We start from the raw sequence: 26,336 nt of genomic DNA, 5'->3' as shown, positions 1-26,336 counted from the left end.
CTTTTATCTCTCTCCTTCCCTCTGGTTGTTTCTGCTGAGCTGTGAGGACTGAGAAGAACGTGTCTGAGGGATGTGGGAAAAAAACTCAGGATCATGGGAAGGTGTGATGGCAGGAAGCTGTCGGGACCTCGGGGACAAAAGAACATGACCTGACCAAGGCAAAGAAGAAAGAAAGAAAACAGATTTCTGTTGCAGCAGCAAGAGAAACATAAAAATAAATGAGATATTAAATAATAAGCTATCTATCCATTCTCTGCCACTTATCCTTATCATGGTTAATATCCAGTGACTCCAGTGGGTCTTCTGGGTGAAAAGTAAGAAACTATGTGCTACAACTGCATACATAAGCGCTTGGCTCAGGATATTTCAGCCATTTTCAGCTAATTAATCTTACTTTCATCTGAGGTGATACCTGTGAGAAGCAGAATCCTGCTTACTCACACCTCATCTCTTTTCCATACTCTTCTCCTCTCTTCTCTCCTTCTCTAAACCTCCACCCATCGCCTCCATCCTCACCTTAAACAGGCCCTGGTACAGCACAGTGCCTCTGTGCAGCGATGCTGAGGGAGGTCGCTGTGCGGTCACTGCATAAAGCCTGGTCGCATTGTGACTCGAAGCTGCAGAATGTGCTATGGTGCATTAGCACACTGCCGCCTGGCTGAGCACGAGGCTCAGAAAGAGAGGAGGAGTGGAGGGGGGAGAAGGGGGGAAGGCGAGAAAAGGAGGAGCTAAGCAGAGGATTAAGAGGCAGAAAGACAGGGAAGCCAAAAGAGGGAGGAGAGCCAGCAAAAAGAGGAGGGGATAAGAGAGGAAGAGAAGGAGTAAAGTGAGGGCATCAGCGCACTTACACAAGCAGAGTTTGGAAGCCCCAGGGGCACAGGGTCCTTGTAAGAGGGCTCATCAAATATGAAGGCACATTGAGGGTGTGCTGGCTCAACTCCTACTTCTCTCTCTATGTTCTCTCTTTCTTTTCCACATTGTCACTTTATAACTTCTTAACTCCTCAGGACTCTCTCCTCTCTGTTGCTCAGTTCCTCTCTTGTTCACTTCTCCACTTCATTGCTTTTTTTGAACTGTTACTAAGTGTTTTCTACATCTGTCTCCTAATTTTTTTCTATTTATAATCAGTCAGTATTATTGTACATAGTATGGTCAGCTGGTTTTTTGAGATTATTTATTAAAAAGAAGGAAAATATATTAATATCCATTAATTAGTGTATAATTACATCTTTCAACAAATTGATGTGTTTTCAGAAAGAATCCATTAAAAAAATTGGGGTACCTTTATATGTATTAAAAATACATAGTCGGACATTTACGTTCTACATAATTGTGTTTTATGTTTGTCGCTAAAGACCAATCACATACATAGTAGTTCAAAGGTGAAAGAGAAGAGATCGTAGGTATTCAAGTGCAGTTTAATTTCTGCCTGACCGTTGAGATTCAAGATATTATTAAGGTTTTATTATTTGAGAAGGGGTCGCCTTCACCAAAGGAAGCAAAAATGGAAAGGAAAGAGATAATAAGACTGGCTTCATTCTCTTGTTCCTCAAGCCTCACCTCCTGAACTGCACGTGCATTAACATGCATATTAATTAGTGCCATTGGAATATCTTACATGTGTACTGCACTCTAAAACAGATCAATTCTTTAAGGTGTGGGAACCATACTTGAATTATGTGGAACCTGACGTTTCTAATATTATGTTACAAGGATTCTCTTGAGTGTTCAAACTGCAACGTGATACTGGGACCACAGGTATTGTACTGTATTGTATTCTCTCTTTATTCATTTATTTTTTTATTTTTTTAGATAGTGTTCAGTGCTTAGTTATCAGTCTGTTTGTTTTTGTTTTTTGTTTATTTATTTATTTTTGGTTCTGAATTGTACACTTTATTATGTTATGTAATTATGTATTATTTGTGAAAACAGAAAAACTAATAAAAATACATTATAAAAAAAACATGCATATTAATTCCTGATATTATCCCAATTACTTATTGTCAACAGATTAAACGTGCCACCCATCTTAACCATCTCCAGACAGCTGGCTAAACAACAACAGCTAATTATAACCTGATATTGTGCCAGCTATTGTTTAGCTTGAGTGTCCTAAAAATCACACTTTCCCTCTGATAAACAGTTATATTACATCCTCACTTTATTCACTAAGCTTGTGAATACACTCTGATATGACTTGGATCCAAGTTGGATTCAGATCCAAGTTTGTTTCATTTAAGTCCAACAAACTTAGATCCACTTTAAAGAAAGTTTCACTAATGCCTAGTAACAGCAGATAACTCAGGCTAACAGCAGATAACAGAGGCTAACAGCAGTGCTTACCAACGGGAAAGTTCCATCATCCTGAACACTTTAGTACCACTGTCATTGGACATAAGTAAGTGTCACTCACTCCATGACTTGAATTCGACTCCTTTCACAATGTTTTACAGCCTCCTCCGGACATACCACCCCGCATATTGACAGCTGAGGTAAACACAGCTATATTCATTACATCGGTCATCAAACAGAAGTTAGTGGACTGGAATGTGCAATATACTGACATCTAGTGGTGACATTTTAAACACAGTACCTTTAAAAACTAAATTTATAAATAACACTGTAGCGCTCATCATTTTAGAACTAAATCAACATTTTTCACACCCACTTAGCTGTAATCACATTAACGGTCTGCCAATCATTTCAGCCAGCTTGCACTATCTACCATTTAAAAAATGTATCTTTTTTTTTTATATAAAAAGAAAAAAGTTAAGTGAGCGTTTTTCTTCCATTTCCAATAGCCAGTGCCACTAGCCAAAAAGGAGCTTGTATTGTGAAACCAAGAAAAACAGATGGGTTGTGAATGGATGATGTAACAAACCAATGGGAGAGCCAGCTGCGAGGCTGTTGGGATATGATCTAATTTTCATCCTCACCCTAAGCAGGTTTACATGGCTATAATCAGCCCAGTGCTAATCTCCACTGCACCATATGGATGAGCTGTACGCATGCATTCACAGGTTTCGTTGCACTATTTTAAATTCGGTGAGCATTTACAAAGATCGGAGAGTATATTTAACTGACCTTTGAACTTAGAGTAAGAAACTAATCTGTAACTTAATGTCCAGACCATCATATGTCAGAAAGCTCTTATGATTTTTTTTGTGGGGGAGAGCATTTCATTCAGTTCAGCTTAAATTTGTTTAGTCATTTGAGGGCAAACACAACACAGTAAGGTCAAGACCTTACAACGTTAAAGAGAGAAACATAGCTATTTTACTGGGCACACAGAGAGAATTTGACAGCACATAACAAACACACACTCAGCTGTCAAAAGGAAATGGTCATGCTGGGGGTCACTGTCCAGGGACTTGTGCTGAAAGTCAAACATGAAAGAGCTCTACACTAAAGTTTCCACTCAACCTCCACGGCACGTGACCGAGGTCAGAGGAAGCCGCTGAAGCCACAGGGGGGCTGTGCTGCTCTCTTACTGTTAATCGGCACATGCTGGCGTGCACACACACAAAGACTGTTCATACATTAACACGCACGCACACAAGGTTCACATATACTCACTGTTTCTGTACACCCAAACCTACGTCACCAAAGGAGCTGAAAGCTTCAAGGACATGTTGTGACAAAGGCAAAAACCACCTCGGGGGGGGGAAGACAAGCGGGTGGTGGCTCGTCCTTGACCCTTCACCGGACCTTGATCGCTTTAACAGAGAACGAAAGAGTGAAAGGAGGAGTCACAAATGTGAAAAAGGGTCAATAAAAATGGGTTTAAGCTAGTTAAGTTACGTACTCGTGATTTTTCATGATGTTTTTATCATTATGTGAGGGGAAAAGCTCTGAAAGAAGTGTATTTGTGTGACTTAAATAATTATATTTACATACCAATTATATAATAATAAAAACTGTTATTATATAACGACAGTATAATTAGGTAATATTCATCCACACTCTTTGCACAACCGTAGAGTTTAAGATTTCACACCAAGCTAATTTTTGCTGTGCATGTTTAGTTTGTTGTGTTAGTTATTTTAGGTTAATTTGTTTCAGCATAATGAACACTGCACTGTACCCTAAATAACAACATAAAAACAACATGATTTATATTGTTTTTTCATATATTTATACACTGTAAGGACAAATCTTCTGGACCACCCACAGATTACACCTACAGGAACTGCTCAGCTGTTGAAGCTCATGCCATGAAGCTCCCGGTGCACAGTTTTCATGCTGATGATAATTCTTATGATCTGTGACTGCAGCTCAGCACTCAGTGGCCCCACTCTGTAACTTTACCCTTTTTGGATGAGTTGCTGTGGTTCATAAACACTTCCACTTTACAATAATACCACTTAGAGTTGATTATTGAATATATGAGGCAAGAAATTTCACAAACTGACTTGTTGCAACCGTGGCATCCTGTTACCCAGTAATCCCAGTAAGCTCTTTACACTGATTCGTTCATTCACAAATGCTTGTAAAGGCAGGCTAAATGGCTATGTGCTTGAATTTAAAGGTTAAGAAGAGTGATAAGGATACTTTTTTGTCTGTGGGCTTTGACTTTTCACTGACCTGCCTGGTGCAGCAGTCCTTTTCATTTGTATTACTTGTATTGAGTTTTTTTTTTAGTTGTCCCTGTTTTCTTTGCTTCCATTGTGTACACAGGTAATTGTCTTTCTCACAACTTGTTATCTTGTTTTCTTTGCTTTGCATTTTGAACTAAAGCAATATTTAGAAGTAAAATCAAAGCCTGATTTTTATCAGTACACCTGTGTCTGTGTGTTTCCACTTTTTGTTCTCTTACAATGAGGAAAGTATTTACAAAAAGAAATGAAATTAATTTAAAATGTCTAATACAGAGGATGAGTCATGAGTTCTTTTGTCTCACTACAGCTGAAAAAGGACTTGCTAGGATCTGTGTTTTGGTAAAGCTGATTCCCTCATAGAGTCTTTAATGTTTCTTTCTTCTGTTCGGTGCCAGAGGTCTTTCTTGATGTTCTGTGAGCTGCTTTATAAGTTTTCTGTTTCCAGGTTATGTTAATCCACTATTTTTTTTTCTATCTTACTGTTAAGAAGTGTAATGAAAAGAACCAAACTAAACAATAAAAGTCCTCAAATGTATTGATCATCAGTCAAAACCTGATGTACCTTTTTCCTTTCTTGTTGACCTCCCTGCTGTCTAAAAACGACTTCTTTTGGACATGTGTAGAGGAGGGACAGTGGTTATAGTGTTAATTGTCTCCGTTTCTTAATTGCTGCATCTTTCCCTAGATTATTATATATTCTCCTTATCTCTACTCACTAATTTGTTTTTGTTATCCTTCATTTTACTGTGTTTTTAATTTTTCATTGCTCAGTGTAATCATTTATTGTCTATTGCTTTGTGAAGCACTTTGTGTACCCCTGGTTTTAAACGTGCTATATAAATAAATTTGTCTTGTATTGTATTATATTGTATATAGTGGACAAAGGATGTTGAAAATTGAGCCGCTATGCAGGAGGAAGAGAGAAAGACCACAGAGAAGATTCATGGATGCAGTGAAAGGGAACGTGCAAAGGGTTGGTGTGTCAGAGGAGGATGTCAGGGACAGGGTATAATGGAGATCCTGAAAGAAGAAGAAATCTACTCTATAATGTTAAAATTAATGCACCACTGGTTTTAGTCTTTTTCTTGTATTTACACGCTTGTGTTTCTAATTTGCTCCAGAAATTGTTAACTCACTTCAGTATTTCTGACACGGCACAGAGTTCTTAGTGACATCTGTATCTTCTTTTTATTCCAGCTGCTCACTTTAGGGAACTCCGCAGTTTATTATCTCCCTCCATCTCACCCTATCTGTGTCACACCAACCCTTCAGCATATCTGCCCTCACTTCTTTTCTTCTTGCCTGGCAGCTCCATCTTCAGCATCCTTTGTCCAGTGTGTCCACTCTCCCTCCTCTGCACATACTGTATCTGTCTACTGAGTTGCACTCCGTCACATTCACTTTGGTCAGTAGCTGTGATCAGAGAGGCCTGCTGCCACAGAGATATGGAGACCATAAAGTAACTGTTTAATTTATATCGGCCTCACATGTGGCCTGCGCAGCACGAGCAAGATTGATCTACTTTGCTAAGGCCAAGAGCCAGCAGGGACCCGTAATGAACTATCAATATGAGCACACCAGGGATATATGAGGAGAGAGCTGTGGACTCTGCGTGAGAGGGTAGAAGTGCGCCTCTGCCATGCATGCAACCACTGATCTACCTTTATCTGTCACAAGCTATTACACTCAGACATAACTCGTGCTATCAAATGTGATAGAAATGACTTTTAATTTCAGTTTTATTGAAAAGATAAAAAAGCAAGTATATCGTGTAGATATGAGAAGGAGAACGACCAGGCCTGCACAATGTGTGGACCATAGGCAGGGAATGAAAACACTGGCCAGTATTGCTATCACAAAATGATTTACTATCACTCTCTGATGTGCATGTTAACTCATTCACTGCCATTGACGTCTATAGCCGTCAATGGCAGTGAATGAGTCAATGGGTTTAACTCATTCACTGCCAATGGCTGGCAGTGAATGAGTTAACTAGCTGTTGCCCAGTTAATAGAAAATTGATGTTAATAAGTTTGAAAATGGTTTTATGTGTTTAATTCACATGCTTTTGTTGTGATAAAAATGAGAATGGAATTTATTTATAATGTTAAGATAGTAGTGCTTAATGTTTGCCACCTCTATTGCATTATATGGAGGAAAATATTATTTGCTTGAATGTATCTAATGTCTAAAGCAAAGGTATCAAACTCGTTTTACATTGTGGGCCAGACCAGTGAATCTCCTCCTTCTGTCAGTGCAAAGAAGTTAAATTACAAACATGATATCCTGAGATATCTCAAGAGATGAAAAAGAATAGCAAGTTAAACAGTATATGCCAGCTCTTCTACATCATACAAAAAAAACTGCTCTGGCAAATGAAGAAATAAGTCAGTGTGACTGTTTGGGCTTAAACTGTAGGACATAAAAGTCTAAACTTAAAGAAAAAGTTCAGGTATCTCATTGCCCAGACTGTCCTGTAATTATAAAACAAAAATACTTGAATTCATAGAAAATGTACTACCTTTCTTCTCTTAAATTCTTTGTTGTTGTTTTTGTACTGTAGCCTACTGTCTCATTGTATATAAGAAATTTCTATTGTTGATAATGAAAAAAAAAACAGACATTTTCTGTATTTTCTATTGTTTAAGTGTTACTTAATGGGAATGGGAGAGGTCTTTTTCAGTGGGAAAATATAGTTAAAAGTCCAGAATTTATGCGCTCACTTGTTCCAAAGCCGATCCTGGGGACATATGTTTGTCGCCCCTGTTTTTGGGGTTAAAAAGTTTGAATGACCAATGACTGTAGAAAACTTTTATACACTCTTTGGTCTGAATACAAATCACGTGTCGAACAGCGCGTGACATCAGATCTTTAAATCGGTTGAAAAACACTGTCTACAGTTTTAATAATAATAATTTAACACATATTGTAACCGGAAATAACAATTCATCGCTTTCTCTCCTTCTTGTGCCGGATGTCGTAAAGTGGTTTTGTATATGTAATTGTATGTGTATGTGCATTTTATATGTAAACTTGTTTACTTTAAATAAAGCAAGACTGGAGTAAAAAAAAAAGAAAAAAAAAAAAAGTAAAGCGAGGTTAGTTTCCCGGTTACAGTTCCATGGCAACCATGGAACCTGTCAACAAGCCCGGAAAACGGAGACGTGGAAGATGTAAAAAAGGGTAAAAACTTTGTTAATACTGAAAGCCTGGGTGCTGTTTTTCAGTGCATATGCGCTTAAAGTGTAAATTTACACCGTGGGTTGGTCAAAACAGCCGCTTTAAACGTTGTAATGAGCGTTTTAATAGAAAACTATATCTTGTAAGAGCAGGCTAATAGCAACTTTAAAAGGGGTGATATGTAAGGAAATATGTAGCTTAAATCTCTCGGATGTTTTGAGGTTTCACGGCTTACTTCTCACAGCATTTTTTTCTGCGTGGATTAATCTTGCAGTAAACAGTCCCATTATGATGCGCTGAGCAGGCAGATGTTCCCAGCTGTGGCTCCTGGGAACCCGGAGAAGTGTGATTTAAATGAGAACCAGCTCTCCCTGCACCAGCAGGTAAAGTTATTAACAGCTGATCAACATTAGGATTTTCAAAAATCTTTAGACCACTTTTGTGCATAAGAAAATGTTAAGCAGTAGTAGCCTCTACATTACAACATCCTGTGGAAAAATAAATAAAACATAGGCATTATTATTAATAGTAATGATAACAGATTTTGTTATTTAGGCATATTTCAAACAGCCCGTTCTCACTCACGGGGCGTAGCATACCGACGTTTTGTCACGTCATTCCTAACATTAACCAGCAGTTAAAGGACGTAAAACAGTGTTTTCCAAGGCGATTTTAAGAAAATGAACGAACATGTGTAGTTTGAGTCCAAACGGTTCTCATGTGTTCTCTTTTTTTCTGATGTTGTCATTTAGGAACGTGTTGGGTACCCTAAAGCGAAAAATGTTGACGATTTGTCACCTAGCCTAAAATGTTACGTTTTGGGAGTGATAACGTGTTGATTTCAAAACACTCGTGATCACCTTACACAGAAGAGTTAAAAGGAATTTAAAAAAAATACCTATCAAGCCAATAAACACACTGAAAGGTAATTCAGAACAGCTGAGAGAAATCAGTGTGTGGGGGGATATTACAAATTTCTAAAAGACATTCATATATTTGAAAAGAAAACTAAAATATAAATAGAATTAACACTTAAGGTGAATCACTAGCAATTGTAAGTGATTTAGAGCAGTGGTTCTCAGACTTTTGGGATCCCCCTTACAGGGGAGAAAATCTTCCAAGAACCTCCTCATAATCCTAACAACCATTTATCTGGTTTGGATCAGACTATGTGGACTCATTCAAACTTTTGTCCATGCTCAGCAGCTGGCTAATCAGCTACCCAAATCAGCCAGCTGGAACAGCTCAGAAGTTCTTGCTAGCTGGTGTCTGCTAGCTAGCTGTTGACTCCTAGGACCAAAGTATTAGAACTGTTGATTTTGAAAAGTCAGAAGTTTGTCTTTTTAAGGGACTGAAAGAAGATTTTCAATTTGTCACAACAATTAGAGGAACTGAAAAACATTGCTTTGTGTATATAAAAATGAGCTGTGACCAAGATATCATTAGCAAAACTGTAACATTTTGTCTTTTCTTAAACATTTGCACAAAAAGGTATCAAATTATCATTTTTACCCACTTATACACTTATTCCTAAACTATCTTAACAACGCTAATGATACTCTTGGGATTTAAAACATTTTTGAGAAAATGTACAAACATTATTTTCCAAATACATCACTGCCTATGATGAAACAGGCAAAGAAAATCACGTCCTTTTTAATTTTGTCCAGGCCAAGGACCCTGAACTTGAAATATCTAAACTGAAATATCTGTTATTAATATTCTTAATTACACCTTTTCGTTTTTCTGCAGTGACATCAAATCGTCCTCTGTAAAAAAAATAAATTAAAATAAAAAAGACCTAAGAGTAGAAACGTTATCTTCCAGAGTCTGCCGCCACTCCACGTGGCCTGCCTTTATGGCGAGTTGGGTGATGTTCAGCTCCTGGTGAAGTCCAGGCAACAGTGGATCAACAGCAGTGATTCCCAAGGTCGCCGGCCCCTCCACATGGTCCTGTCCTACAAGAGCTTCCCCAGAACCTGTGCCTGTCTCAGATACCTGCTGGAGCACGACGCCGACGTTAATGCGTAAGAAGGCTGCGCAGGCAGCTGTATTTTCTATTTTGGGTTATTTTAGAAATATGAAATTGTTCACGCTCAGCGGCTGCATACACAACATTCAAATTACCAAAGAAATGCTTTTTAAAAGAGATAATGATTGCAATGATGATAATTATGATGGTGATGATAATAAATAAAGCTGAGGTTTTTTGGGGGGTGTTTCAAACCAGCACCACAGACTTGGGGCAGACCCCGTTGCACCTGGCCGCCTCTGAGGGCTTTCTCGACTGTGCAGAGATCCTCGTGAAGGCCGGAGCAGATGTTTTGGCCAAGGACAGCTTGGGGCAGACACCTCTGGACTTAGCCTGCATCTGGTGCCACAGGAAGGTAGCGAGGTAGAGCAAGCTCACACCAAAATAAAAGTTTAAACTGCTGTAGTTGAAACAGCTACTTCCTTTAAACAAATCTCTTGTTTGTGTGTGTGTGTGTGTGTGTGTGTGTGTGTGTGTGTGTGTGTGTGTGTGTGGGCAGGTATCTGAAGAGCTGTATGTGGCATGTGAATAAAGAGAAAGAAAGAAAGGAGAGAGTGCTGGTTCAGGCCTTATACACTGATCTTGTGGGCATGGCCAAACAGAATAATCTCACCAGAAAGGTTAGTTTATAGGAGTTTGTTTATATGACATGGAAAGTTAAATAGAATATTATGTGTATGTGTATACTCTTTAAATATAAAGAATATACACATACATTATCAACGCCTTGTCTTAAACTGGCTCATAAAGTATAAAACCGCGGCTCCCGTGAGGCAGGAAGGCCTCTGCAGTGTAAATGGGGGCTTTATTATAGTAGAGTCAAGGTTTTTATGAACAGCTTTCTTATGCTGTTTGCACTTTCTCCCTCCATCATTAGACACTCACTGATGAAAAGGTGGCTGAGTGGGCAAAGAAGAAAGGCGTGGCCCTCCTGAAGGATTTCTCCCTCAAGGGGCAGGTGAGCAAGTATCACACCAAGTGCTTCTTAGCAGATCAGAGCAACTGTGAGTCAAAGCATGCAAAGGCCCACTGTGAGGAGCAGCAGCCTGAAGGCATTAAAGAGGACAGGAACACCCTTCCTAAGCCACCCTTCAAACCATGGAGCATCTTCACAGGCCTCCAGCCAAAGAAACCCCTCGCAGAACCCGACCTCCGTGACAGCGTCACCATTTGGAGGGACAGCTCCAGCAGGCAACTTCAGTACACCACCAGGTGGGACAGCATGCCTCACCCCGCTCCTAACCTGCCTCTGGATGTCCTTGAGAGGGTGTTGTTTCCCAGAGCCTTCCCTTCCAGGATCACCTGGCCACAGGACTTTGAGTCACAGAACATGGTGGAGGTCAAGCATCAAGGATGCCCTCAGGAGCACAACACCTCCCCCTGGACAGAGGTGGCCATGTGTCTGGTTGAGGTGCTGGAGTTTAGACAGTACTGACTTTCCCAGTCTTGGCTGAAGAGATTTAACCTGAAACTGGAAACAGGCTCCGAAGAAATGCATTAAAAGCTTGAGTGTCACTATGTTTAGAGTTTGTCAAATAGCTTTTTCAAATGGAAACATTTGACATCAACATACGTGAAAAAACATTTAGTGGAACTATTAAGCTCATTTTCAGCTTCATATTTTTTCATTCTTGAACTCTACTAGGATAGCTTTGCATGACTCATAGATCATAATAATCCTTATACTAAACATTAGTGCAGCACCTCAGATCATCATGTCTGAAACAAGCCGTTCTCAGCTCCTCTCCATTTAAGGACACCATTCTTCTGATTGGCAGCCCCTCGTCAGCAGATTTAGACAGAACCAGATGGATGTAGCTGAGATGACTAGATTAGGAATATCTGATCCCATTAACATCACACTGAGGCATGAGCAGAAAGAAATTCTCTGAAACATGAGCGTTTGCTCCAGGGGATTACCTGTACATGTACTCATAACTTGAAAGATATAAGGTCCCTTTTAATAGTTTTTAAATCAAGTTAAAAATATCAATAAAAGGTCGTACATAAAGCTGTTGTTGCTATTTTTTTTATTTTGAAACTATTTAAAGTGTCTAGTAATCTTTGGGCCCTGGTCGGAAACAACCCCCCGAAATTGAAAAGCATTTGGGAAAACGGATACGCTGCTGATCTTCAAGAGCTTCAGCAGGCACAAAACTGAACCTTGTCTTTGAGAATATCCAGGCATCCCGGAGTGTTAAATGTTCTTTATCCTGTCTACTTTTTAGACCTGAGAGTTTCCAATAAATGCCAGCAACCATCATCATTCACACCCACAGCATATATCAGGAGATACTCTGTGTGGGAAGGGCCGGGGGGATTGAACCTGCGATTGGTGGCCAACCCACTCTTCCACCTGCACCACAACCTCAGCTGCAAGTGACAAAAATTAAAAATGCCATCCGCTCCTGAAGCTGAACTTATAAATGCGGGGTGAACAGAGGGGTGAACGAAAGGTGAGAAAACCTCCGTGAACTGGGTCGCCTGTCACAGGTGTATCCCTGCACTCTCACTCATCTCCCCCAGGGAAGTGAATCGGGATCCAGGTGAGGGCTTGTCAACAGCATTAGAGTGTGAACTCTGAGCTGTGGCCTGTCAGCTGAAGGCTTGTGTGTGTGTGTGTGTGTGTGTCTGCATGCATTATTTTTTCTCCTCCTTCCTTTGAATTCATGGAGCACTTCACACCTTGATGGGGGTCAAAGTGCACACTAGCATCAACCGGGTGTACTCTGTGATCTAGGCCACATGGGATCTAAATAAGAAAGCCATCTGCCTCGACACACACTTGACAGGTCGGGGCGTGACAGCAGTTAGAAAATCCATCACGGTGCAAATACAACGTAACAGACTGGAAGCTATAACCTGATTTAACTGTAAATAATAAACATCTGTAAGTGTTTCTGTTCCCTTTATTTCAGCCTGTAAAAAATAACCATTTAATCCAAAGTTATTTCACTAAACTCTTTTAATTACACAGCTGCGCGCATATCAGCCTGCAGTGAATCACACTGGGGAATTGATAAAAGGAATTTTGTCCTTTTTAATGTTTGTCTCTTTATACCACACGGAGCAGCTTTTCTCCCCAACAGCAGTGAGCTTAAAAAAAGTCACTGCAAAAGTTTGATCTCTACAAGTGTTTACATTTGTCTTTGATGTCAGGTATGTCAGTTTAAATTCTTACAAACAGTCCAAAACAAAAACAAAACAAACAAAGGATGCTGTAGTGCTGGTGGTTTATGAGTAGAAGCACATGAAATCTTATCGTTTCTGTGGCCAAATGCTGATGAGCGCTGAGATCCAGTGCAGGAAACATGCCTCGTAGCTCACTTCAATAGTTAAAAGTAACCCTTCACAAGTGCCTTTGCTGAATTCATTTTCTGAGATATTATATGCCAGGCGGGATATTGTTTATACCATGTCATACTTTGTAAAACAGAGCAGGACTTCTCCACAGTTTGTCCTTCTTCATTTCCAGTAATCTAATTAAAATGTTTGTTTGGCGACCTGTAGCAACTAATATGCCATTTTTTTAAAACCAAAATCCAAGTTTGGAGTGCAGGAATTAATCATAAAGTACCTCTGATCTGTCTCATATCTAAGAAATCCTCTTCATCAGAATTTCTTCTTATTTTTAACACTACTCCGTGTATGGAATCAGATGAAGTGTGAGGCCTTTGACACACGTACGACAGAAAGGAAAAACAAGTATTTATCTCTGGTTGTTATTTTTTAAACCCCACATGTAGATATTTTATTACTAAAGCTTTAAAAAAAATGAGTCCAACTTGACATGAAAGCATCACGCTACACATAGGATCCCCACAACGAGGTCTCTGGTGGGTGTTACTGGCAGTCAGTACAGACAGAAAGACAAAGACAGACAGACGTGGCCTGGGTAAACTCGCCGGGCTCGTCCAGCAGGAAGCTCTGATCTGTTCATTGGTCCGTCCTTTTTTTTAAGTTATTTATTTCTTAATAAGCCTTTCTTCCCCATTTGGCCACAGCGTCGTTTTAGTCCCATCCAGAAACAATTTCCACTGTCCTTCCTGCTTCCCCTTTGATCTTCAACACGTACTCGCACGTCCCCACTGACCCCCGAGGCAGCGCCCCAGACTCTCAAGCCTTCAGTACATTTTCTGTCGGCTGGGCAGCACTGCCTCCTTCAGGAAAGAGAACACCAGGAGGATCCCAGACCTCTTCCCCCGTTTGCCCTTGGTGAAGTAATTAGATACTACATCATCTAAAAAAAAAGGGGGGGGGGAGGGGGAAACAGGAAATGTCATTTAAAACATGAGTTTTCTGACTGCACTGACACATAGAAGGCAGGAAACAGGTTTTAAAAACTTACAATGTACTTCAGAAACTAAGAGCAAGTGCAAAAAAGAACGCGCCCAACGTGGGGCTCGAACCCACGACCCTGAGATTAAGAGTCTCATGCTCTACCGACTGAGCTAGCCGGGCTAATGAGCAAAGTCTGTTAAAAGCAATGGCAGCATTGAGACTTACCTCCTTGCTGCATGGTGGACGGGAGAACATTTTCTCCTGCTGACAGCGACACAAAGAAGGCAAAGGGGATCACCCACAGGCAGATGGTGAAGTAGGCAAGCACCTATGTCCAGTTGAGCATAAATGGCACATGATTATACAAGAAAGAGAAATATAAAAAGATCTATATCCAAAACTGTACACAGTATTGTGAATCTGAGATTACATTACCTCTGAGAATGGGTAATACTCTTGTGCAAAGTACTGGAAGGCCATGTAATGGTTCACCACCACCAACACTGCAGCGAGAAAATTTACACTCATTACACTGACAAACGCTGTCATTTGACTCACAGTTTAATGTGTAAGAAGTCCATATTAGGACTAAAGGAAAATGAATCTATCCTTCTAGATGTGCACACAACAACCAGGCCAAAATATTAAAACCTCCTGCAAAATACTGTTTCACCAAAACAGCTCTGACCTGTCCTGGCACGGGGCTGTTGGTAGTGGAAAGTTAAAGTGGATTGGGCTTGTTTCAGGATATGCTGCATACGTTTCATTTGATTTGGATCTGGGGAGTCTGGAGGCCAGAGGGGTGTACTATACAAGAAGTTTAACAAAACCAGGCTTTCTTTCCTGTAGCTGGCTCAACAACAGTTATCACAAAGGGCAGCTATAAAAACTCCTGTTAAGCTTGCTTCAGGCCCTCAGCACTCACTTATAAAGGAGCATTTCACAGGTCATGTGACTCTTCATCAGCACAAAATGATCCCTGTGAGTGACACCTACTCCAGTCAGAGACATTAGTAGATGATAATGATAAAAAGTACAGCTTAACAATTTAATTATTTAAATCATACAGAGAATCTTTAATGCACTTAAAACGAGCTCTAAATTAAAGAAACAGTAAAAATGCGGCGCTTCCAGGTGATTTTTAAATCTGAAATTGAACATGATTTTGCTCCAACCAAGAATCAGTATTTCGCATGAGTTACCATGGTGATTTAACCAAGAAAAAGAGAGCCGCTTTTCTGACACAAAAAACCTTTTCTTTAAGCTTGACACAGCTCACCAAGCCATTAATCTGGCTTTATAGTGCAACCCTGTGAACAAAACCTCAGGCTGTTTGTTTTGTTTGCTGTGCAGTGAAGCACATTATCCTGCCAGTGGAGGCCACTACCAGAACTCAAGGCTTTCCAGTGTAATATTGGTTGGTAATGATATGATCAATAAAACACAGTTAAAGCAGTTCAGGCTGATCAGTGTTAATAGCAGATAGCATCCTTATTGATTTGTTAACTTTTCCCCCCTTTTCAGATTGTATTTGCTTAGTTTTACCAAATAATTCAAGGCAAATGTGTGTTACACTTACCACAGGAGAGGATGAAGTTTGGGGAGCTCAGAAGTATGTAGGGGAAGGTCTGCAGGAGTCCGAAATAAACCAGGTTTGTGAAGAGACCGACTCCCACCATCAACATTGGAAAGCCTTCGAACATATAGAGGCATACCAGCACCCCTGTAGAGAACTGGACACATCCACAGAAATCGTAAAAACCACTGTTGACCTGCATGTACAGCACATCATTAAAACAAGTACCTAAAGACAATCTCATCATTAAGTCACACCCAAATACTCACCAGTATCATGTACTTTATTATTCGGCTGGTGGCTACTGTGTACTCTTCTATTAGTTCAGCCAGGTAGTAGAGGCCAGCAGCTGAGAGAAAATGAAAGGTAATGAGCAACCAAAGAAGAAGACTTGGGGAGGGGCGTCAGTGTGAATAAAAGAGTAAGACACAGTTACTTTTAGGGTTGTTTTTGTTTGTTTTTTTATAGACTGCTAAATTTGTTCTGTCGCTTTTGCTGCAAATCATTCTGCTTAAAAAAAGAAATAAATAAAACATTTACATACAAATTTAGGGAAAGCAGGTGGTACAGTTTAGGTTTTGGAGCCACGAGGAGAAAGGATTCAACACCTGAGCAGCTAAAATTTACTGAAGGCAAACTGAGTATGTGACATTTTTCAAGATTTGTTGCAAAGGCTTTATCGACATTCAATACCTAGCTCCTGTGAACAGCCGTGGCAGAGCAACAAAGACGGACCAAATAATGTAGGTTCATTTGAGCAACACTGACACGACCCACAGTTACTGAGCTCATGTGGAAGGAAGGCCAAACAGACAGTAAATTGATCAGACTCGTCAATATGTGTGAACTGGATACTACCTGTGAGGGAGAAGCCAAGACATAAAACAGGTCTGTACTTCTTTCACTAAATATAACAGCTTTCTATAACCACTATTGGCTAAAGTATGATTTTTTTAAAAAGAAGTTATGTGTTATTAATCAGAATAAGCATCTGAGTTATGAGTAATGGCTTTGTGTGTTGAAGGCCATGTGTTTGCAGCTTGCACACACAATTAAACTTACTCAAACTATAGTCCTTAAACAGTAATAACAAACACTGTTACTTGTCCAAAAATATTAAAACAAATAATTCTAAAACTAATGAACACTTAATAAACAGTTAAGCTTGGCGTACGCTGGCCTTGATCTATACAACTCCAACATCATTGTGAAGTTTGCGGACGACACTACAGTGGTGGGTCTTATCACCAACGGTGATGAGACGGCTTACAGGGAGGAGGTCAGCGCCCTGACCCACTGGTGTCAAGACAACCATCTCACCCTCAACGTCGCAAAGACAAAGGAGTTGATAGTGGACTTCCGGAGGTGCAGAGAAGTACACACCCCCATCACCGGCACTGCTGTGGAGAGAGTGAGCAGCTTCCGTTTCCTCGGAGTACATCTGGCTGAGGATCTTACGTGGTCAGTACACACAAACAAAACAGTGAAGAAGGCGCAGCAGCGCCTCTTCTTTCTCAGGAGACTGAAAAGATTCGGCATGAGCCCCCGCATCCTCAGGACCTTCTATCACTGTGCCATTGAGAGCATCCTGACTTGATGCATCACCACCTGGTATGGCAACAGCACCGCCTACAACTGCAAAGCTCTCCAGCGAGTAGTGCGGTGCTCTGAACGGATAATTGGAGGTGAGCTTCCCTCCCTCCAAGACATCTACAGGAAGCGCTGCCTGAGGAAAGCGGGAAGGATCATCAAGGACTCCAGTCACCCCAGCCATAAACTGTTCAGACTACTTCCATCAGGAAGGAGGTTCTGCAGCATCCGGTCCCGTACCAGCAGACTGAGAGACAGCTTCTTCCATCAGGCCATCAGACTGCTGAACACGTCATAGACACCTCAGCTTCACTACTGGAACTTTAACATTATGCACTCCATACTGTACAGTAACGCCACTGTTTTGCACATGTCTCACTCTGTATATTTTATTTTATATATTTTATTTATTGTTTAATCTATTTAATTTGTAAAATATGTGTACACACACACACACACACACGTAGAAAAATATTTAGTATACACATCCAGAAATGCATATACTATTATATATTGTACATATATTTATTAGTTTCAGATGTAGCCATTCTTGTATTTTGCTTGTTTACATTATTGTATTTTGCACAACTCTGTTGCTTGTGAAGCTCGCACACAAGAATTTCACTCACATGTGCTGTACCAGTGTACCTGCACATGTGATGTGACAATAAAAGTGATTTGATTTGATCTATAAAAAAATGAGGACACAATGAGATAACTCATGTCATGAGTTGTCTCATTGAAAATGAAAACGATATACGTCATGAATATTTGCTGTTTTATTTTCTCATCTGCTGACAGGTCAGGTCACATGACTGAGCGTGTCATGCAGTAGGTGTTACGTGGCCAGGTAAAAGTCTACATGGACGGACCTCTGGCTTTGGGCCAAGCCTTCATTAAAAGTTTCGTACATGTAGGCTGCTCCTCTCCTGCGCTAACATCCTCCTCTCTGATGTAAACAGAAATACATGAGCGTAATTTCAAGCCTTCACGTTAGATTAGCATGAATCCTGCAGTTGGAGTCGGTCTTCACACCAGATTACAAAAAGAGGCCGAACTCTGTGCTGCTGAATCGGCTGATCAGTTAGTATCGATTAGGAGTTAAAGACAAAGAGAAAGTGATTCTACTGCCCCCCCCCAAAAAAAAGAAAATTTGAACATTTACCTAATAAAGATTGTCTGTTAACATTTAAAGGTAGTCATTACAAAATATCTAATATCTTTTTTTTCAATCAATTCTCTTCCTCTTAACTTCCTGTCCTTTAAAGCTAACTAGCCCAGACGCCAGTAGGTAGCTTTCAGGACTCTGCTTCGTTCACTAACACGGCTTACATGCATATTTTATTACTGCGTTTTGAGTCGATAGCTGTTGGCAAAGCGGAGCTCAGTTATCACTTGCTAGCGCACCTTAATCTGCTGACTTGATCCGCTAGCATTGGCAGGCAAATATGAGCTACCTAGGCTAACAGCTGCAGGGGGATTTCAGCAAGCACTTACCTATTGCTAACGTGACGAAGGATATCTGGATGAGCAGCGACAGCCAGCTCAGTAAATAAATAAACCACATTGCTCTGCATATGCAACAGCACACAAAATAAGAAAATAATAGAGAGAGCAGCTAGCTGGTAGCTAACTAGCGCTGGTCAAAGTTCCTCCCCCTGGTGTTTCAGTACGAGCTGAGGAGAGTCGTAAAGCCAGGCCTCAGAGCCCGGAAGAACTGACTTGTTTAGTTACAGCCCCACCTGTGGTGGGAGGAGTAATGCAACGCGAGAGGAATAATGTTTTTTGAGTTAATAATAAAAAAAATATAAAGGGTGGTGCCTCTATGTGTGTGTTTGTGGGACGGGGGGTACACCCTCTCCAAATGTCCAAAGATATTTGAATGATAATATGTTAAATTTCACCATGTAAATCTATTTGTGCCAACCACAAAAATACACAAAAATTTAGAAATGTGAAAAGAAAATACAGTAAGTCAAAATTTTTGTAAAAATGTTCAAGTCAATCTTTAAGAAATCAAGTCAAAAAGTATTTCTTTCTAAATAACAATTACTACATCTACTATTTAATAAAGGTCAAAATCGTGATAAATTGTACTGGCATGGTCAAAAACAAACAAACATGCCATTAAATGCGCCAAAAATGTGATATGAATGTTTATATTAAAGCAGTTACAGTAGTGCAGTGGTTAGCACTACAGCCTCACAGCACGAGCGTACAGTGGTTCAAACCTGCCAGTGAGAACGCTCTGGCCAGCCAGCTGTGTCGGGTTTGGACGCTCTGTATGGGCTGCATGGGCTTCCTCCCACAGTCCACAGACATGCATCTCATGCCAACTGGTGATTCTAAATTAAGAGTAGGTGTGAGTGTGCATGATTGTTGGTCATTCTACAGACCAGCAACCACGTGACAGCTGAGATAGAATCTCAGAGTTAGCATTAATTCACCTGTTAGTGACATTAACATTTCATTTTCACTTGTATTAATTTATTTAAAACGTAGATTTTGTCATTTTTATATTTTTGAGGCTTTTAATAGAAGCAGATTTATTTAATGGGTATTCTTTACTTCTTTATTTAGTTTTTTATTTATTCGTGTTTAATTATGGCAGTTTCAGGCTTCCACAGCTGTAAGACCAAATGTATCCTTATGAAGTCAAAATATTTCCTACTATAGCTCATGATGGCAGGAAATCTGTAAGAAAAAGTGAGGAAAATGTGTGCTCTAAGTATTTCCACCGTTAATTAAATATACAAACCACAGACATCAGCAGCAGTAGGACGTCAAACCTCGTTTCTCTTGGTCCCCAAGTAGCCACATTGTATATACTTTAGATTAACAATATCTGTGTAATTATTTTATTCTGCAGCTTAAAGCAGTTTTTCAGCCTCCCCTGTAGGAAGCTGATGAATACAAAAATTAGTTTTAACCAAGAAGACCAGATCTCTGTGTTCGTTTCTGAAGAATGGGCCACTGGCTCAGTTAAATTTGATTCAGGATACGTAGACTTAGAAGTGGGTTTAATAGCAGCCACGATTAGAGCTCATTGCAAGGAAATCAGCGCGCATTTATAGTTAAAGAAAAACACATTAAGAGGAAAATTTATTTACATTATTTGAATCTCACCTCAGTGTGAGTCAATGACACATCTTTAATATCATCTGTATCTATAGGATCCTTTTCAGAGGGCTTCGTTTCTTTCTCTCGCACTTAGACACGAGCTTTTGTGTGCATGGATTCAACAGCTAGAAAGACGCGAGTACACACTATGTCTCAAAGCCTGACACTTCTGAGACTGAGATATAAACCAATAAAAAATGCATGATTAAGAGTGAAAAGGCAGACCTTCTGGTACAGAGCTAAATAAAGTAAATATATAATGTGAAACAGTGTGAAGACAGTAAAATGGTGTCAAAGTCAAAGGTGGGAGTAATTTCATCCTCTTTTCAAACGCTTTTAACAAACGCAGATAGACAGGGAGGCAGGTAGCACAGTGTGAAGGTGCATGGATTCATTCATGTATGCATGCATGCGCACATATATATGCAGGACCTGTGTGGAGGTGAGAAAACAAAAGGCAGCCTGCTACATTTTAAAGAAACTTTCAGGGGGGACACACACAGATCACCCGAGGCTCTTATCTCAGCAGCACCTCTGGGCTCTCGGTGCGACAGCTTTAATGTGTCCAAATGAATGGCAGCCACTATTCTTCTGCTGGATCGAGCTTTAAGAGACAGACACCTTGGGAGAGGAGCGGGCAATCACATTCACGCAAGTGTTTTCTTTAATGGCTCGGGCTATTTTCCATCTATTTTCTGCACTTAGATCAGCTGAAATCCCAGTTTCTGAAAGGGATGATGCTGACTATTAAATACGGCTGAAAGAGTGCCATTTCCTTTGACACGCAACAAGGTTTTTATAGACCTGGGTTAAATGGCATTTGAAAAATGCTTTTCTTTGTTTTTCTTTAGCTGGAAATGCAAGATTTAATGTTCGTTTACGATATAATCCTGACCCTCGGATTCCCTCAAGAAAATAAAACAAACACAAGCAACTGCTGTCGGATAGAGAGCGCACAGCTAAAGTTTTTATTTTAAATTTTCAAGGCAAGTCAGGCAGTGCTGGTTTGTTGTAAGACATCAAGGAGGCAGTGCATTTAAATACCGAAAGATGTAAAGATAAAATGGATTCTTTTAAAGTCAAACATGCGTAGTTTGCTCAATCATCTTTGGTCTATTGTCATATAAACCTGCAGTATCATAATAACAATAATAATAATAATAATAATAATAATAATAATAGCAACCAGCATGTCCTCCTCTCACAGCTGTCAGGCTTGGTGACTGATGAACAGTGCTGATGCTCTGATGCGAGAGTCTCTCTTCTCTCGGTTCTGCTTCAGCCTCCGGAGCACAGGGGCGCTGCCGCTCTCACCTGCCCAGGGAGCGTCGCCTGCCACTGGAACACACGGCAAACCTGGTTGGACATCTGCACAGAGATCACCGCATATTCATTTTAGGCACGAGTCTGAAAATGGGAGCTAAAGGGTGGGCTAAAACAACTGAAAGCAGGTAGAGAATAAAGAGGTTTTCTCTGATTAGGAAATATAGGTAAGTCAGAGGGAGCGAAATGGCTCTCGGCCTGAAAGGGAGCCAGTTATTTCTCCCTTTTGTGTCTGTATCTTTCCCTTTTAACAGTGAATTTGCATAACTTCTTTCCTTTTTTAAAAATAAGTGGATGAAGATCATTAGAAGTATTAATGCAAACAAATACTAAAAGCTGGCATCTAGAATTTCTCTCTCTTTTTTAAACTAATGAAAAACATCTAAAAGCATGTGTCCTGGTTACATCCTGGTAGGCACTTTGCATTTGTAACTAACCTCCTGGTTGTAAGCCACCGACCACTCACATCTGCCCTAGACTCATGTGGTATTTGCGCTAACACTTTGAGTTTAATGAAACGTGTCACGTGCATTTATTTTTGGACGACTAAGTTATAATCATGAGAGCCATCAATACTACAGAAGGGCTGGCTCACATACGTCTTCAACCCAGCAGCACAGAAGATCTTTACAACCAATCAGCGTCACCTATTCAGTACCCTACCACATGTGAAATGTAGCCACAGTGAAGTTGACTTTTGACCTTTTTAGTTTTGTCACAAGCCGCTAGCGACATGGAGACAAGCGCAAAGGTGTCCTTAGGTCTTGGTGCCAAGACGCCACCCACAGCAATCAGGAGACAAATGTCACTCCCAGCTTGTCATTTATGCACTTAAACCCTTCTTTATTAAACATTTAAATGCAGTGGGTGTGTTATTTTTGATGTGCATTGAACACACACATGCATTATTTTTCACTGTGCAGGGTTTATGATTTAATGGGTATATTTCCAACGCTAAGATAAACAGCAAGTGAAAGCAAACCTAAACAGATGGTAAGAAATGGCTCACTGATGATCTGCAACACTCACTCCCACTTCCTCGCACGTCTTGACCTATCAAACAGAACCCACTGCATTTCTCTGACATCATCAGCTTCAGACAAAACGGCAGGATCCGATGTCTTGAGATGAGAGCAGGTTGATATAAATGGTAACATCATCGTTCTACACTATCAGACATTTCTGTGAAATTGTGTCTAGTTGGTAAATGAAGTCTCCATGTAAAGTCCAAAGCTGTTTTGTGAGGTCAGAGTAACGCTGACCTTCCACCACCAAGTTCCACTCATCTTTGAGTCAAAGTGAATGTTTGTGCCCAATCTGACAGCATTTATGAGATATCAGAGTGGGACATATGGAAGGCAAATTAAACTGGCCTCTTTGAGCAGGGAAACAAATGCATCATATTTATATACAATAGACACAATTAACAAACAACAACAGTAAGACCGATCCACTTAACCCTTATAGTTCAGGTTAATGCGCCCCATTTTAATATATGACAAATATTTGAACAAAATCCAGATTGGAGACTCTGGTTCCCCCAACCTTATGTTTGAAATACCTGGCATAGAAATTATATGTGGTGCACATAAGCAATAGAGGACACACAGAAGTCAGAGGGTGCCTTGAGAGACAGTGCCTTGGAGCAGAGATACAATCAGAACTGGTGGCACGGTGGTGGAGTGGTTAGCACTGTCGCCTCACAGCAAGAAGACTGGTGTGTTTATCCTTGGTCGGGCTTTTCTGTGTGGAGCTTGCATGTTAAACCCATTGAAGCAGGTTTTCTCTGGAGACTAAGGCTTCCTCACACACTCCAAAGACTTGTTGGGTTAAATGGCGATCTAAATTGGTCACGGATGTGAGGTAAATAAAGAGCCTCAAGTGCACACAGTTAAAGTGTGACTTGTAGTTAAAAGACCTTTGAGTGTTCGGTAAGGCTAAAAAAGTGTATTCATCTGTTTGTGCTCGTGCCTTGCACCTGAAAGCACAAATAATGTAAGAAAACAATCTAATAAACAAATTAGAATCAATTTATTGTGATCTCATTGTAATTTAAGCTGATTAAAGAGTTCTAGAAGGTCATAAGATTATAAAGGCACCTGAGCTGTCATTTTGCTGAGTGTGGGAACACATGCACAAAACCCAGCATTCGTTTTGGCAGCTATGTTTTCATGTTTTAGATAGAACAAAATCGGATATTGTGTGATAATAGATGCTTTTTTTCAAAAAACAAGTGTTGTAAAATCACTCTCTGTTCTTTGAAGCCTTAATTAAGCATGAATCATTCATGTATTAATGGCAGACAGGCCATTTATAATTAGCCAGCGTCACACTGTGAAGGTACTGTATAGTATATGGTTAAGAAAACACCATGCTTGTCAGCGTACCCTGTGGTTGATTTGAGGGTGGTGGTTCCTGATTGTCTCCCATTGCTCTCCTCCGCCTCTGGAGCACCATCAGGAGCTCTGCTTCGCCCACATTTCGGCCAGTTCCCCTCCTGGATGGCACTCTGCGGAGGTGCTGACGCTTCATGTTGTCCTGATGTATTAAATAGTTAAAGATGGATAAAACACAGCAGATCAAGCTGCCATGCATCGCTCACGGCTGTAAGGTTTTTTTTTTTCTTTTGCAACACAGATGTGACTTTCAGCCCACAGTGAAATTTGATTTTATAGTTATTACCAGCATTCCTTTCAACTCCAGGATGGCTGACTTTCTGTTGTCACTTTTCTGGTCCTGTAAGAAAAGTGTGGATTGCAAAAAAACAAATATCTGTCACTGACACAGATCACAGCTGTGTTATAACAGAAAATGAAGAACGGCGGGATAACTGACCTTCCAGGAACTGTCGTCCTCCTGTGGGAAGAAGTTAGATGGTTATGAGACAGAGTTTATATTTATTTCTGCAGGCTATGCTTTTTTATCAGTTTCTTTGGAAAACACTGATATATCAAATGTCAATTCACAGTGCGATTTTTCTACCTGTATTCTCTTCATAGGTCTCAGGACGATGCCTTTCTTTATTCTCTCCATCATTTCATCCACTGCTCTTGCCTTCATGTCCAACAAGGGAGCTGCTTCTTAAGTAATGAAAATGAATATTGGTGCTGAGATTGCTTTCTTAGTCTTCTATGACAGTTTTTTTAAATCAGTGTGGTGTATTGTCCCTATTTTGACAACTTCCACTATTTAGGTATAACATTATGACCGCCTGCCTAATATTCTCCTTTTGATGCCAAAACAGTCCTGACCCATCAAGGCAGGGCCTCCACTAGACCCTGTAGCTGTGTTAGCAACAGATCTCGCAAGTCCTTTAAAAAGTGATTTGAGGCCCCCATGGACTTGTTTGTCCAGCACATCCCACAGATGCCCGATTGGATTGACATCTAAGGAATTTGGAGGCCAAGTCAACACCTCAAACTTGTTGTTGTGCTCCTCAAACCGTTCCTGGATCATTTTTGCTTTGTGGCAGGACAGATTATCCTGTTGAAAGTGGTCACAGCCATCAGGGAGTTCTGTTAACATGAAAGGGTGAACATGTTCTGCAACAATGCTTAGGTAGGTGGTACATTTCAAAGTAACATTCACATAGATGACAGGACCTGAGGTCTTCCAGCAGAACATTGCCCAGTGCATCACACTGCTTCCGCCAACTTGCTTTCTTCCCATAGTGCATCCTGGTGCCTGGTGTTCCCCAGGTAACTGATGCACACAACTGGCCATCCATGTGATGTGAAAGAAAATGTGATTTCTCAAATCAGGCCACTTTCTTTCATTGCTCCATGCTCCAGTTCTGATGCTCACATGCCCATTGTTGGTACTTTCAGAGGTGGACATGGGTCAGCATGGACACCCTGACTGGTCTGTGGCTTTGCGGACCATACTCAACAAATTGTGATGCTCTCTTTCTATCAGAACATTTTCAGCAATTTGAGCTACAGTAGCTCTTCTGTTTAGACCACACAGGTCAGCCTTCGCTCAATGTGAATCAATGAGCCTTGGCCATCCATGAGCCCGTCACCGCATCACCGCTGTTTCTTGGACAGCTTTTGATAGACACTGACCACGGGAGTCTCTGAACACCCCACGAGAGCTGCAATTTTAGAGATGTTGTGACCCAGTCATCTAGCCATCACAGTGAGTCAAAATCACTCAAATCCATACGCTTGCCCATTTTTTCTGCTTCTAGCATCAACTTTCATGGTAAAATGTTCACTTGCACCCAAATATTTCCCACCTACTAACAGGTGTCATGATGAAGACATAATCAGTGTTATTTACTGCACTGTCAGGGGTCTGTGTATATTTGCGTGTTTTGTATGTTTGTTCCATCAAATGTTTTATGCAAAGAAGAGATGCTGTAGAATTACTGCCTGAAACAATTAAGATGCTTTCCAGGAACACAGGACATATATCAAGATGAGGGATCTCGTCGATAATCTAAGATTAAAGCAGAGTCCCTGTTAAATCTCAGTGCTTTATGCTGAAGGTTATGTTGCGTGTGGTTAGACGTACTGTTTAAATCATCAGCAGCCTTGGCACCATGTTTCTTCCTGCTCTTCAGGAAATCCTTAAAGCTAGCGGGAGGCAGAGAAAGGGATTAAGTCTCTGAAATCAGTCGACCATTGAGTTTTAC

General features: G+C 40.5%; 3 protein-coding genes and 1 non-coding gene across 4 annotated transcripts in view; 1 reads left to right on the top strand and 3 right to left on the bottom strand.

Annotated features, from left to right (window-relative positions):
• Positions 1 to 7,722: 7,722 nt before the first annotated feature.
• Positions 7,723 to 11,328, top strand: ankrd53 (ankyrin repeat domain 53). The gene is made up of 6 exons (XM_013915401.1): positions 7,723 to 7,781; positions 8,053 to 8,161; positions 9,606 to 9,805; positions 10,009 to 10,173; positions 10,310 to 10,430; positions 10,688 to 11,328. Exons 1-6 carry the CDS (start codon positions 7,729 to 7,731, stop codon positions 11,243 to 11,245), a joined length of 1,206 nt encoding a protein of 401 aa, XP_013770855.1. The 5' UTR covers positions 7,723 to 7,728; the 3' UTR covers positions 11,246 to 11,328.
• A 2,201-nt stretch (positions 11,329 to 13,529) lies between these two features.
• tex261 (testis expressed 261) lies at positions 13,530 to 18,983 on the bottom strand. Its single transcript, XM_005751060.1, has 6 exons — positions 18,755 to 18,983; positions 15,937 to 16,016; positions 15,671 to 15,824; positions 14,527 to 14,594; positions 14,317 to 14,419; positions 13,530 to 14,050 (listed from the first exon to the last, which is right to left on the bottom strand). Exons 1-6 carry the CDS (start codon positions 18,822 to 18,824, stop codon positions 13,935 to 13,937), a joined length of 591 nt encoding a protein of 196 aa, XP_005751117.1. The 5' UTR covers positions 18,825 to 18,983; the 3' UTR covers positions 13,530 to 13,934.
• Positions 14,199 to 14,271, bottom strand: trnak-cuu (transfer RNA lysine (anticodon CUU)). The gene has a single exon. It is a non-coding gene; the product is annotated as a tRNA-Lys (tRNA).
• A 2,339-nt stretch (positions 18,984 to 21,322) lies between the features above and the next one.
• shtn2 (shootin 2) overlaps positions 21,323 to 26,336 on the bottom strand; it is a 12,956-nt gene continuing 7,942 nt past the window's right edge. The window contains exons 9-14 of the mRNA XM_005751088.2: positions 26,216 to 26,277; positions 24,683 to 24,780; positions 24,536 to 24,556; positions 24,383 to 24,436; positions 24,088 to 24,238; positions 21,323 to 21,745 (exon numbers count right to left, since the gene is read on the bottom strand). Of these exons, the coding sequence (XP_005751145.1) occupies positions 21,588 to 21,745; positions 24,088 to 24,238; positions 24,383 to 24,436; positions 24,536 to 24,556; positions 24,683 to 24,780; positions 26,216 to 26,277 (544 nt within the window). The 3' untranslated portion in view covers positions 21,323 to 21,587. The remainder of the gene's footprint in view (positions 21,746 to 24,087; positions 24,239 to 24,382; positions 24,437 to 24,535; positions 24,557 to 24,682; positions 24,781 to 26,215; positions 26,278 to 26,336) is intronic.

This window comes from Pundamilia nyererei, unplaced genomic scaffold, assembly GCF_000239375.1.
Source record: "Pundamilia nyererei isolate P.nyererei 1_Seehausen unplaced genomic scaffold, PunNye1.0 scaffold00298, whole genome shotgun sequence".
NCBI classification, from domain to species: Eukaryota; Metazoa; Chordata; class Actinopteri; order Cichliformes; family Cichlidae; genus Pundamilia; species Pundamilia nyererei.
This window is presented reverse-complemented; position numbering and strand designations above follow the sequence as displayed.

Excerpts from the sequence above, each read along its gene's own strand:
- ankrd53 (XM_013915401.1), top strand. The coding sequence starts at position 7,729 with ATGGAACCTGTCAACAAGCCCGGAAAACGGAGACGTGGAAGATGTAAA. Across the intron at positions 10,174-10,309 it reads TGCCACAGGAAGGTAGCGAG|GTATCTGAAGAGCTGTATGT; the intron begins GTAGAGCAAGCT and ends GTGTGTGGGCAG. Across the intron at positions 10,431-10,687 it reads AGAATAATCTCACCAGAAAG|ACACTCACTGATGAAAAGGT; the intron begins GTTAGTTTATAG and ends CTCCATCATTAG.
- tex261 (XM_005751060.1), bottom strand. The coding sequence starts at position 18,824 with ATGTGGTTTATTTATTTACTGAGCTGGCTGTCGCTGCTCATCCAGATA. Across the intron at positions 16,017-18,754 it reads CTTCGTCACGTTAGCAATAG|CTGCTGGCCTCTACTACCTG; the intron begins GTAAGTGCTTGC and ends ATTTTCTCTCAG. Across the intron at positions 14,051-14,316 it reads GTCCACCATGCAGCAAGGAG|ATGATGTAGTATCTAATTAC; the intron begins GTAAGTCTCAAT and ends CTTTTTTTTTAG.